The sequence below is a fragment of the Epinephelus lanceolatus genome, chromosome 18 (genome assembly GCF_041903045.1).
Source record: "Epinephelus lanceolatus isolate andai-2023 chromosome 18, ASM4190304v1, whole genome shotgun sequence".
In the NCBI taxonomy this organism is placed as follows: Eukaryota; Metazoa; Chordata; class Actinopteri; order Perciformes; family Serranidae; genus Epinephelus; species Epinephelus lanceolatus.
The window spans coordinates 26167658-26182444 of record NC_135751.1 but is presented as its reverse complement, the minus strand read 5'-3'; the positions used below and the strand labels follow the sequence as shown (position 1 = coordinate 26182444).

General features: G+C 39.8%; 1 protein-coding gene across 1 annotated transcript; it reads right to left on the bottom strand.

Moving 5' to 3' along the window:
• Positions 1-2560: 2560 nt before the first annotated feature.
• LOC117268155 (sterile alpha motif domain-containing protein 9-like) lies at positions 2561-14134 on the bottom strand. The gene is made up of 3 exons (XM_033644360.2): positions 13994-14134; positions 9663-9723; positions 2561-7333 (listed from the first exon to the last, which is right to left on the bottom strand). Exons 2-3 carry the CDS (start codon positions 9664-9666, stop codon positions 2706-2708), a joined length of 4632 nt encoding a protein of 1543 aa, XP_033500251.2. The 5' UTR covers positions 9667-9723; positions 13994-14134; the 3' UTR covers positions 2561-2705.
• Positions 14135-14787: the final 653 nt, after the last annotated feature.

The following is a 14787-nucleotide window of genomic DNA, read 5'->3' as shown; positions in this document are numbered from 1 at the left end:
GCTAATGAAGTATCACTTAACGTTACACTCACAGTTTGAACCGTTTTTTTCTGGCTCTGTAGTCGCGTCATAAGTTAGCCGTTAGCTTTCGAGCAGTTCAGTGTCGGAGCTCTTATTTAGCATTTCCTTCCAACCAAGTGCCAGATAAGATATGTCGCAAGGAAGAGGAACGAGAAGAGTTTTAGTCGAGAGGAATTTTAGTGAAATAATAAGTCTACAATGTAATAACGTCTGTAAAAGACGGAGCAAAGTGCAGGCTAACATCAAACTAGGGCAAGCATACTAGGACAAAAGTGCTAAAACTTCTGCCGTTACTTCTCCCTCTCCTCTCCTTTTGAGCTTGTTTTGAGTCAACGAAAATAACGTTATTTTAGTCTTAAAACATGTTTCCTTCGCAAATGTAGATGAATTTGCATCATAAATTTTGATTTTAATTATATCTACTGATGATTAAGTCCTAATTCAGAAACATTTGCTTTCACACATGTTGCAGAAATAGTATATGCCATTAATTAAACTTGGGGGACATTTTTGATTCTTGTCCTACATGTCTGAAAACACTAATTGCTTACTCATTTTAATTTGTGAAATTTATAAAAAAAAATTGGTTGTTTTTATTTTTATCTGCACTGAAGATGTATTAATTCCGTACTGACTTAAACTTTTAATCAAGGAAATAAAATCTACATGCTAAAAACAAGATCCATACTGTGATATTTGGTTTCCTGATTAATGGCCACACTAACATCAATACTGTATACATCAAACATTAAAATGATGTAATACTTTAGTCTGAATGATCTCTACTGATGATCAAGTCCTAATAGGCCCAATAAAAAATACATTCACGTGTTGCAGAAATAGTATCAGCCATCAGCTAATAAAAAAACACCTGTAAATCTGATGACCAAACAATAATTTAACTGACTTACCTACACTGACAGAAAATTCCCTTTTGTGTTTAGCCATATGAAAGCCACAGCCATTAACCTGGGATACAGTTTTGATTCTTATCATGTCTGAATTCACTGCGAATGGTCACTCACTGTTAGGCATGAATTATCTCAAAATTAGGTTGTTTTCATTCTTATCTGCACTGTCGATGTAGTAATCCCAAATTGACTAACCTAACTTGATGTACTATCAAAACAAAACCTGGTCTGGTCTAGAATGCTCTAAACTTGAACTAACATCAAACAGCTCCATTTTTGCACAACTTTCAGTGGCTTTATGTAATTTTATAATACATTCAGTAATTAATAATATTAAAGCGCTGACACTTACGGCCCTTTACCTTTGGAACAACTTAACAGTTTTCATAATTTTACTTCAACTGTAAACACTGCAGAGTTGTAATGTATCATTTAAAAAATACTTGAATTCATGTGCACCGACTTTACTGTTAGTAAGTTTTCACGTTATTTGGACAGTGTTAATATTATTAATTAAAAAGCTTGATGTGAAGTGTTAATTTGTGTTTATTTTTAGAGTACAGGCCTAACATGTCTGCCTTATAAAGACTGCCAGTGGCTGTAAATTCATATCTTCATCCTAACGACCATTACTATAAATTGAACTTTAAAGGTCGATGTAGATTGTTCAAGTTACAACATAACACTGACATTGAAAAAGAAAAGAGTTTATTATATTCAGTGACATGTTTTGCATATATTTAAGAACATTATTGTTTTCAAAAGCATTTAACATAAGTAAATACAATCAAAAAAGTACAGGTGGGCACTGTAGCCTGTCTGGCTTCACTTGTAGTTTTCATATTAAGGACAAGCATGTTTTCACTATTTGTGTAAAGCATATTCAAACACACATCCATTAAATTCCATACTTTGCTACACACATTTTTCTGTTGCACATCATTATGTATACACATTCTTCTCTGACTATACATTATGTTACTGTTTAGCTCTTAATACATTTGTTGTTATAACAATGATACAATTCCCATGAAAACAGTTGCATTTAATTCCATTTCTATTTACACTGAATCCAGGAAAATGTACAAGAGTGAGTAAGCTGTCAATGATCTACTAGAAGCCCAGATGTACACACTTGGAAACAAAGTTAATCTTGTGAGCTTTTTTTTCTATCCAGTAGAAGTCTAGTTCTGTTTCTTCAGGATCACACAAAATGTGAGCCAGTTCCAGTTCAATCAGATCACAGATCTACAAACATTCTGATTAAAAAAAAACTACAACAAAAAGCAGGATACTTGATAAATCTGGATACATAAAAATAGATCAATCTAAACAGGAAATTGAAGGTTGTACTGAGAAGCATTGACTTGTAGAGTAAAAAATATTCAGTTTACATTGTTATTACTCTGAGAAACCAGAGTCAGTTATGTCATAGTCCACGTTTCTATACAAAAAAAATCTGGTTCGTGATTTCTATGACACTAATGCTGTATTTTTTAGTTCACTTACATATATATATACAAGAGGGGACAATGCAAACTGCAAAATACAAACTGTCATAAGAAGGTACTATGCCTATGTTTCAGCAAGACGATGTACAGCCATATGTGACGGGATCATTGTTCAAAGACAAACTATTGTTTGAAGGCCTGTGTGTTTTGATTGGATCTTTTTGTAATCTGTTCTTGCTCGTTGTTATGAGGTGGTACTAGGCCCATGTTTCAGCAAGATGACGTACAGCTACATGTGATAGGCTCATTGTTGGGAGACAAACTACCTCCTCACAGTGATGTTGTAGGCAACAGGGCCTCTGAATGTGAACCCCAGGTAGAATGTGATGTTTTCATTACTATGAGGCACTGAAGGAACATGAAGAGGCAAGATATTGAACTTCTTTTTCCGAGGGCCTTCGAGGTACACCACTCCATTTTCAGTCCATCCAGAGACACACTTCAGCATCGTGGCAATCTCAGGCAATTTCCATGCCTCACCTCTAAACCACTTCATGCGTTTCTCAGAGGCTGAGAACACCTTTGTGACTGTTTCAAACTTTTTCTTGTGGACAAATTTGTCCAATCCATTTCCATTGCCCAGGAAAAAATGGGTGTAAATCCGTCTTTTCCTCTGAGGAATGTCCTTCATCTTGATCCAGTAGTCTTTTTCCAGGTGTTCAACAGCCGATTGCACTATTTCATACTTGGTTTCTTTCTCAAGGGCTGTGTCATGATCATCAGGCCAGAACAGCAGGGTAAGCAAGAACAGGGCACTTGGTAAACATTTCCTTTTATCAGATGGGAACTGATGACACAGTGCGTGCAGATTTTTGAGAGGAGCTACCTTTTGATTCTGTGGTGACAGGCAGTTCAGAGTAATGTGGGCCACGATGTAATTCACAATATCCCTTTGACCAAATCTGGCCTTGATTGGATTGCTGGGGTAGAGAGAAAGGATGGTCTCTAGAAGAGGTATTGCATCCCTCTGGTCAGTTAGCTTGGAGAGTATGGATGTAATGTTACCTCCGCCAAGATGATAGATGATCATGCGTTTTTGGAAAGGAGTCAGATTGTCTGGGATTGCTTGTCCATGTTGTAGAAGTGCAGTAGAGTAAGCTTCACTGAAGTACTTCCCATACTCTGCAGATTTTTTTGCCAACCATGTCAGTGGCTGGCTTATCTGCTCTTCAGGACTTTCAGGGGTCTCCTCTTCATCTGCGCCAATGTCTGTCTGGAAGTAGCTGAGGTCTTCTGAAATCCATTCCAAGGTATCTTGCATTGACTTGTGAATTTTTTTCAAACGGTCATGAAATGGTTCCCAGACATGTTTCACGTCCTCTGGAATGTAATCAGTTAACAGGTACTTCATACACTCTGCATGGCCATTGGCTCTGTTAGCAAACACTTGCGATGATGAGATCAGTTTCAGCAGGCTGCAGCCAACCTCAACTTCAGCAAAAAAACCAGAATTGCTTACATTTTCCATGTTTGCCTCAGCTGCTTTCTCACATTCTTGAAAACACTCCAGGGCTTTCAGCGCAGTCTCCATAGCATCTGCTATATTTTGGGCTGTCTTTGGTACATTGTCATGGTCAATAGCTTTGCATTTAGCTTGGAACCATTTCTTGTAAACCTGCCCTTTTGTGTTGAGTATGTATGGGTTGTTGGGCAGCTGTTTAGCTGCTGTCTCTGCCCAGTGTTTTGCCTCTTCAAACTTCTCATAAGAATAATGAAGACGAGCCAGTTGTTGCGCAAAGAATGCATCTTTATGGAAACGCTGGAATGCTTCCTTGAGTAACTCAATTGCTTTGTCTGGGCGGCTCTCCTTTCTACACACATGCTCAATCAGGGGAGAGAAAAGGCTATCATATTTGTCCCCTTTGCTTATTCTGGCTCGCCTTATGAAAAGGGCTCTCAAAAACGACAGATATTCTTCCCTTCCAAATCTGTGCTCAAAAAGCACGTTCTCACAGAGCAAACTCTTTGCCAAACTGCTTTGGGTCTGTTGGTTCCCCAAAAGCTGTTTGAGAATTTCTTCTGCAACGAGTGGGTGGATGATTCTGATTGATTTAATTTGCGTCTTGTCATCTCTCAGGTGCAAGAACACTAGTTTAGCCTGTTCACTGAGAGATTTCTCAAACTCATGCTGGCGAAACCTTTCCAAGTGAAAGGTTAGGGCAAGCAAAGATTCACAATGGGACAGAGAGATGAAAGAGTCTTGAACATAAGTGTTTAGCAGTGCTACATAGAGAATGAGGCGAGTGACAACAGATTGACGGTCAATGCCTTGGAGCAAATGTTCCACAAACTGTTGAACGTATTTCTCATTGAACCCTTCACTCATCAACACAAAGGTCAGGATGAATCGTGGCTCATATTGTTTCTCAAGCACCTGCCGTTTTCCTGCAAACTTCCTCTTCTCTTGATCAGACAGCTCATGAGTGACAGACACATTGTGCAACACCGACTCCTTGCATCTTTTCTCTGGATCATGGGATCGTCTGCAGCTCAACAAAATGAAACACAGAGTTTGATACTGGATTCTTTTCGTGTTAATGGCAACCTCCAGTTCATTCCTGAGATCATCTAGATATTCTTTGTCTGAGTCTTCAATGAGGAGCAGCACAGGAAGACATGTCTGTGGATCTTTTTCTTCATATTCTCTTAGTTCAACTACATGTTGCGCAACAAGAGAAGCTGAGTATGAAGGCTTCACAACTGCACACCTTAGATCTTTCCTTTTGTTCCACAGCACTTGTCGTGCCACAGTGCTTCCTCCACTTCCTGGATGATGGTAGATGTTTATACTCTTTACTGGAGTTTGATCTGCATTCCATTTCAAAGCATCATTGAGAAGTCTGGAAACCTCATGATAAGCATCTCTTTCAATTACCTCTCCCAAATGCTTGTGCTCAGCAAGCCAGAAATTCAACCAGTTCACTTTCCCACCACGATAGAACTGCTCTTCAATGTTTGCTTTCTCCTCATTGATGAATTCTTCACTTGTTTCATCGCAATGATCAACCGTCAGAATTTCCAGAGAATACATCTGTTCCTCTGCCTGTGTTTCTAGCAGACATGTCCCTTTCACAAAGACCGGCAGGTGTTTGCTGGCATGTGCTTTTACAGGTTGTATTTGCTGCAGAGTTGCATTAACATGACTCATTTTCATCCCAACAACACTGCAATTGTTGACAGTTTCACTCTGTCCACATGAGACCTCCGCAAAGCTTTGCCACTTCTGGAAGTTTTTCTGTGATTCACAGATACAGACAATGTCTTCGTGGCCTTCCATGTCTGTGAAAAACTCATAAAAGGTGAGCAAAAGTGGTTTCTCAACTGGTGATGTGAGAAGAAAAATTACCTGGAACGTCCCTTTTGGCAAGATTTGCTTACAGATCAAAGACACAGATTCCCGCAGGATAGTGACTTTTGTCTCAATCCAAGTAATTTCATCACATGGAGTTTCATTTCCTTTGAAGTCAGTACAGCCATTACAAAAGATCCAGCTAGTTTGGTCAAACAAATGCAAGCTGCTTGTGAATTCTTTGATGCTCTTGTCACCAGATATCCTGTAGCTCTGCAGAGAATGCATGTTTGCAGCGTGATGCTGAAGGTATTTACTGCAAAGACCTGAAATCTTTGAGTCTGGGTCAAAGTCAAACACACAGAATAAGTTCATGTTAAGCAGCCAGTCAATGTTGCAGAGGTCATCAGGGTTGAATTTGTTTGTGACGAGTATGAACCATTTCTCCTTTTCAATGAATTTCTTCCCACTAGTCATTAGCATTTTGAGTTTCCTTCCAAGGTCTTGGCAGAATTCTGGAGCGCTGAAGAACTGACCTTTCTCTGCTTCTTCTCTTTGGGCATCCCGATCTTTGACTCGCTCGTAAAAATCACTTCGGTCTTTGTCGCTCACTGGCTCTGTTTTTGAACCCACTCTCCGCAGAATCATTTCTTTCTCAAATTCTACTTTGTTGGTTGACTCTTTGAAGTTTGGCAGACGAACAGAATACACCTTGCTCTTAACAATACCTATTGAAGGCACAATGTCAACCTCTACCACATACCTCTTTTCTGTACTTTCTCGATCCATAACCTCAATGAACCTTGGTGGCCGCACACACTGGCGTACATGTTCCTCGTTCGAGGAGAAGCTCCTTTCAATGTAGTCCAAAGCATCTACATAAATGTCTTTCTCTTTTACAGGGATACCAATGATCTCACCATGCACGAATTCTGCATCCTCCTTGCTGTCCATCACACCAAAGTGTATTGTGCCATTTGTTCGGATATTCATACAACCAGCTGCAAATTTAAGGACCTCTTTGGCAAACTTAGCCTGGAGTCTTGTGCGATCCAATTGAGCAGCTGAAGCAAGAGACTTAAATTCATGGCATGGAGATATTAGGTCAAAAGCACCTGATTCAGGTTGCAGGACACTGTGCTTTACATATATGAAATCAATCCCTTCTTGATCAAATGGGCGTGGTCTGCAGTCTTCCTTTGACGTCAACACACTTTGTTCTTGGCCTGTTTGTCTGTCCTTCAAGACATTTGGATCTCTCTGAGGAGTCTGTGCTGAAGGACTTTCAGTTGTTGTAGGAAGACACTGAACTGATTTCTGTTCCAACTCAGTTGTTTTGCCACTGATGGTCTTTTTCTTCTCTTGAGACTTCTGTTTGGAGCTGATGAGCTCATTTCTCTTTTGAATAATCAAAAGAGCAGGCCCTGATTTCATGCAAATCTTTGACTTCAAAAAGTCCTCATCCAGTGCAAGTAGGATCTGTCCATCTACTTCTTCCTCATAGATTTTTTCTATGTACTGCTCCTTCACTCCAAAAGACCTTAGCCAGGTGCTTACTTGAGATTCAGTCCAACCCTTGGGTGACTGCCCAAGTTCGTCAGCTGTATAGTAAAAAAATAAACAGAAAAAACAATATGTCTGATTATTACAACATATTGAAGATTCACCATAGTTCTCTTCCATACTTAAGGCATATTAACAGTTCACAAATTTAGAGATATTTGGTAGTAGCACATGCTGTAATCCCTGACAATATTCTAAATTTTCCATTTTGTCACCCAATCCCATGAAATGTCCAAACTCAACAATGTGTGCTATGAAGTGCTATCTCACTTCACTGGGCTATCTCGGCCCCAAGCCCACTAATTCCTATTGCACACCTAAATTTTTACTCTGTAATTGTTTTTTGGCTTCTTGGGTCAGAGAAATAAGTTGTAAACACGAACTGAAATCTAACACAGTGACAGTTTTGGCAAACGGTTGCGTGTTTGCATATCCAGCAGACACAAGCAAACTTCAGCATTCTTTTGGAGTCATACTTCTGGCCACCCCAACACCTAGTTGGTGTCTTCCAACTATATCTGGCTCCTCAGCTGCTATATGTTCCATTATGTTCACCAGCTAGTCGCCAACTTTCTATGTCTGTTGTTTGGTGCTGTGCAGGTGGCACACAAGGGTTAATCAAAACCATACTATCAAAGAGTTACTGCTAAAAACAGCTTCAGGTGTTCACGTTTTACTTTGGTTAGCTTAAAATGTTATTAATAAGCTGATGGCACACTAAAATGTAAGTGAATTCCACCAGAGATAAAAACTGATAATTATACCATTCTTGTATGGTTCTAAGAAAACTCCAACCAATCATTGCATTCGGACCGAATGCCATCATTGGCCGAGCGTCCTGTCTGTCTTCCCCACGCACAGGCCTCCGACTGGACTGACATAACCGCTCGCGATGGCAAAGACTGATGCAGCTTCATCCTGAGCTAAAAAGGGACGAGATGGTCCCAGAGTTTCTGCTGGACTGGTATTTTTAGTTTGCCTCTAATGTAATATAGGCTATAACATTATACATGTCAACACAGCATCCAGTTGCTAACAGTTAGCCTACTGTAGCCTAATGTTGCCTGATCCTCTGTATTATCTTCCTTGTTTGTTGCCAGTCACCAGTACTATCTAACGTTAGCGTTTACGTTATATTATAAAACTCATCAGTCATCACTGACCCCAGATAAGTTTCAAAACTCCGGGGTTGCGTTTGACTTTGCAGGACAGGTAACGTTATCTTTAGTTTGCTTTTAATATAGCAAATAATGTTCTATGACAACACAGCATCCAGTTGCTAATGGCTAACATTAGCCTACTGTAGCATAGCCTCTGAAACATTAACGTTATCTTCCTTGTGCGTTTCCACTTACTAGTAACGTTAACGCTACTATCTAACGTTAGCACTGTAACCTTATTCTAAAACTCAGTCATCACGGACTCCGATTGAGTTTTAAAACTCCGGGGTTGCATTTGACTGTTTTGGTTGTAACGTTACACTCGCTCTCATCTTCCGTGTATCTAACGTTACCTTACCAACACCTACGTCTATCATAGACGTCATGAGGACGTAATGGAGGAGGGGGGAGTAGGCCTTTGAAGGGAGGTGGAGTTACAGACGGGAGTTGTGGATGTTCAAATTTTTTTTAAGTGCTGTGTGAAATGCAAGAAAGGCAAGAGTAGCTTTAAGTAGAATTGCAGCATTGGGTGGAAAATGTGGGTTTGTCACCATTACTTTAACATTGCACATTGTCATTTAACTCATAAATAATAAGATATGTGTGAGAGTGAGTGGACCTGACATGTCCCTAAACCTCTGACGCTGTTGCTCCAGTTAACTAAATACAATGAATTCTGCATAATAACAATTGCTGATTGTAAAGCACCTTTAACTGTAGAAATTTCACTAGTGTGAGCCAATTTCACACATAGCTAAGCAGCTTACCTGAATCTGACAAACTCCTCATCAACCGTCGTGACTTCTTAAACAGAGCATCGATTCATAACTGAGGCATTTCTCAGAGAGAGAATGTTCATCCTTCAACTTCCCGTCAACAAAATGGTAAAAACACACATACAGGTGCTCAGGTGTGCACAACTGCTCCTCTTTAGGAGGTGGGTGCATGTTATAAAATGCCCCACAGTACTCTGATCTCCACACCTATTATGATTGTAGCATTGTGGTAATTGCTTGTCCTCTATCTAGTTGTTATGGCACCCTCTGACTAAACTTATTATACTCAAAATCATAGCCTTCATTGATCATGTATGGCTGGCAAGCTTAGGTCCCTCTCAACCAGAAATAGGATGACAAATCCAACACAATGGCAACACCCTGCTGTTACTCCATATTACGTATATCAAAATCTCATATAGAACACTTACCCATGATTTTCTTTCTCCTTTCACCACATTATCAGCCTTGGTGTTTATTATCACCTTCCATCTGCAAAAACAAACATAAAAAAGTTATACATTCATTCCATTATCATCCTGCATGTATATAGATGGATATGAGGTAAATGAAGCTGGCTCAGAGGTAGATTTATCTCATCAAACTTTGTGATAAAACTTTAGAACTGGAATCACAGAAAGCTTTAGTTCACATGATTTCCTGGTCCAGTCATTGTACTGGGAGAACATGGTGCCAAAATTCATGCAAAAAACTGTTAATAAGTGTCTTTTTTGTGTGTGCAAATTTTACACGTGTCATTGAAATTGCAGCTCCACAGATACTGGATTTCTGAGGCCAATATTTGCTTGCCAACATTTAGCTGATAATGATATGCCAAATATTAGACGACTAATCAACTTTAGTTGAGCTGACTTTGTTGAATCAATAAAGCTTGTAGTTTAATACAAACATTTTTCAGCTAACAGTGCTTGTTACCAAACAGCTTATTTATACACCAAGCAGATACAGAGTAAGGATAGGCCGATACATCGGCCGGCCGATATATCGGGCCGATATTTGAGTTTTTTACTTGTATCGGCATCGGCCGATACGCGCGTGGGTTCGCGGATTTATTTTTCCCTGGCACTTTTTTTCATTTGAAAGTATGTGGTTAAGTTGAACAAAGCTGTTGAATCTTACTGTGTACGGTAGTTGTTGTTTTATTTATGCTTCAGCTCAAATATTTGTTTATTTTATAAAGACATTACTGGAAGATTTAAGAGCACTGAACTCTTTTTTTTATTTGAATGTATAATAATAATAATAATATTCTACCTGTTCTACCTCAACTTTCCATCTTGTTTTGGTATTTTTTACTGTTCAATAAATGTTTCTTATTTTAAACTTGAGACCTGTAATATTTGTTATCATTGTGTAATTTTTTTTTATGTAAATTGAGGGAGCAAAAGCAGTATCAGCCCCAAATATCGACTCAAGAAAATCAGCAGTCCATAATCGGTCATCGGCTAAGGGTGATGGAAAAAAATCGGTATCGGCATCGGCCCTAAAAAATCCATATCGGTCTATCCCTAATACAGAGCCACGTTATTATTTATATAGGGTTAAGTGTCTGGCCTCCCGATTGATGCTAACGTCTCCTTTTCCTTTTCAAATCAATCAAATCAAATCAACTTTATTTATATGGCACTTTTCATAAAACAGTAACACAAAGTGCCAAAGAACCAAAACAGAAAACAAAAAAAGAAAAGAGAAAACCCAACCCTCCCACCCCACATAGAGATACATAAATATACACATACGCACACACACACACACACACACACACACACACACACACACACCCACAAGCACGGCCAAGCACCGAGACCCGAGGCCTTTTTGTATTGTGTCCGTATTTCGATATATGTATAAAACAAACTGTTTTATAGTTGAAGCATTTAGTTTACATTGTTTTGTCATGTTGCTATTTGCTTTGGTAATTTATTAATTCCTTTCTCTTTGTCTTTGAGTTACCTGAAGTTGTATTCACTTCCTGGTTGGAGTTGGGCAAAATATGTTGTTGAGGGCGGAGTCTGGTTTTATCCAGAATGTCATGCCATGGATCAAACCAAGAGCTGTGACATCATGGGTGAGATTAGGGGTTTGTTTGTGTTAGTTTTAATCATTGTCCATGCAAGTTTTCCCTTTTGTGTTTAAGCCAGTATATGTTAACCTAGTGGGCTCTAGTTTCGCAGACCGGGCAAGGCGGGGGCGCAGCGCACCTGGGCTTCGCCAACCGGGTGTGGCCAGGCAGATTTTGCAAGTTTGGCACACTGTACACCTGGCGCAGCTACTCCTCTTTCCCACCTCCGTCCCTCCTACGTGCGCAAGTTGGAAAGAGGGAGGAGAGAAGGCGTGGAGTGGGTTTTACACACATCACACCAATCAAATGAGCCCCTCTCCTCGTCCTTAAATGCGCCGCGCAATGGCGTAATGAGAGTTTACTCAATTCGCCGTGGCAGAAGAGAGCAGCAGTGTCAGACGGCCAAACTTCTCCCAGGAGGAAACTGATGTTTTGGTCCGGGAGGTCCAAGCTCGCAGTGTCCGAATATACGGATCTGCGAGCAGACCTCCACGGGCTGATGATGCAAAGGTAGCCTGGGAGGAGGTCACCACAATTGTAAATCAATGTTGTGTTTCTCTCGTGCGCGCGCGCTCTCTCTTTCTCTCTCGCAGACTCACCCTGTTTCTGTTCTTTTGACTTTTCTAAGATGACAGATGCTGAATATATACTCCCTATCTGATGCTATGGCTGTTTGTGGTTGGCTTAGAGGGATGTGAACTCATTAGTCACCGGCTGCGCTCCACCTGCGCTGACAGTAGACCTGGTTTCAGCTGGCGAGCTTTTAGTGCACCTTTGGCGAAGCCTTTTGGCACGAAACTGTCACTGCGCCAAGCTGGATCTGTCGAGTTTCGTCTTTTCTACAAATACTGACATCAAATTGCCTGCCATGTCTTGGACCCTATCTCACAACTTCCACAGCTGTTAAATTGTGATAAAGCCCTTAGCAAATCCCATGACATCATTATCAGTGACCTGTTACCCAACTACACACATTTCAAGGTGTTAATTTCTATAGCTTGTTCATTTATGAATATACTGACATCAAACTACCACTGACATGGGTTGAACATCCTCTAACAACGTTCACATCTACTAGAGCGGCAGTGGTTTGAGAATTCTATGTTGAAAAACAAAAACAAAAAATTTCATATTGAAATGGGTCACATTGCACTTTTATGACGGTCCCTAACTACGCCTATCGCAGGAGTGTTGGACAGACATCTGGTCCATTGCACCTCAACTAGGCGACATCGTCATCTTTGGTGATTTTGAGTTAATCAAAATTGCAAAACGTTTGCCTAAATTAGCTCTTTAATATGTCTTTAAAAACTGGGAGAAATCAAGGCTTTGACATGGAGCTATTGAGGATATAACAGCTGCGAAAAATGGCAAAGATCAAATATAAAACACCACTGATAGATAACCGACTTCGATAACTTTATAATCCACAAAGGAACAACAAGCATGGTGTGTGGGCGGTGCACATGGGAAAAGTTTGCTTAGGTGGCTTTTTTTCCCCTGACCTTAACCTAACCTTCCTGGTGGCAAACTTCTCCCAACAATGTGGGCAGCGTGTCCCAGCCTGGGCATCACTTCATAGTGTTCCCTAAAAAGAGTTTCTGTTGTGCTGTGAGCTTCTTGCACTATTTTTGTAAATAAATTTAATGTTTTAGTGTGTTGATGTTTTTCTGTGTTGTTAAGTTCGTGAATGTCTTCTAAATGCTGTGCATGTGTTGTCAAGTTGGTGAAGCTGTTTCTTCATTTGCATGCGATTTCTTTATTTGTAATGCCTGCCTTGTGCTCTCGCAGGGCCACCGTAGAAATCAGCCGCCTGCTGTGGCCAAAAATAAGTTAGGTTTTGGGCCAGAAAACCAAAACAATGACTTAAAAGATGATGGTTTTACGGAGAAATCAAATATCACAATATGTTTGACCAAATACCCGGTGATGGCGCTTTCACAAAATATTTTCACAATGAGATTTACGATACATAATCATCAGTTATGTGGATATAATGACTAAATGGGTAAAGGCACATGACAGAACAGCCTGCTAAGTTCAGAATATTACATCACTTTACTGTAATGCGGCCTTTAACATCAGGGAATTACAACATCCAAAATCTACGACAATATCTAGTCTCATATCACAGTACTGATATAATAACCCTATGTGTGAGTATTTCCCTAGATGCACTGTAACTGACCTCTCGATTGATGCAACTAATGTATTTGTCATTAAGTAAAACAATAATTAAATAGTTAATGCAACTGATAAGACTTCCTTAGCAGTTGCAATATACAGACTAAAAGCAAAACATACTTATATATAAACGTATAAAAAAAACAAGCATTAATGCAAACCTTTTAATGTTTGCCACTCACTGTTTAGTCTCCTGACAACAACTGGCACAAAAACCACATTTCCCCGCTTTTTCCTTATGGGCCCCTCCCAGGATATCTGATATCTGATATCTGATATCTGACCTGAAACTTCCATAACCTCCATTACACCAAGCACATCTGACAGATAGCAATGAGTAGCATATTAGTGTATATCAGATTAGTATGAAGACATACAGGACATCAGGGAGAGGTCATTTCTTTTTGCTATAGCTATTATGTCAGCACTATGACGGAGTTAAATTATCAAAATAGCCCCAAAAAAAACAACTAAAAGGACGAGCAGTGTTCTTACCTCGGATAAACCCTGAGAGGAAGTCAGCCCTTTCTGCTCTGGACTTTTCTTGCAGTCAAACATTCAGCTGCCGCTACCGAGACACGTCAAATGCAGGACTGCTGTACCCTCACCATGGTTTCTGTATGAAGAGGTTCCGTTTCCCTCTGTAACACAGCTGGGCTGCACCTACTGCGCCTGCGCAGCTCGCTAAGTTTCGTTTCTGAGGAAATAGCCCCTACAGTAGTCACAGAGTTCAGCCGAACCGCACTTATGGAAAAAGGGCTTTCTACCAGAAATGAGTCTCTGGGTTAAGGTTAGGAAAAAGTCGTGGATTGGGTTAAAAAAATATATATATCAAAAGCTAAAAACACAAACCAAATTATCTATCAAATACACACCACTGAATGCCACCATACACTGTTAAAAGAAATAATTACACATTGCTATAGAGGTTGTTAAACAATATATACATGTACTTTGCAGCAGCATGGTAATGTAATCTACATTATACGTCTAATAACATGTCTGTAGAAGACGCAGCAGAGAATGCAGGCTAACATCAAACTAGGGCAAGCATACTAGGACAAAAGGGCTAAAACTTCTGCCGTTACTTCTCCTCCCTATTCCTTTTGAGCTTGTTATGAGTTAGTGATAATAACGTTATATCAGTCCTAAAACATGTTTCCTTCACTAATGTAGATAGATTTGCATCAGCTGCATTGATCTGAATTATATCTACTGATGAGTAAGTCCTAATTCAGAAACATTTGTATTCACATATGTTGCAGAAATAGTATGTGCCATTAATTAGA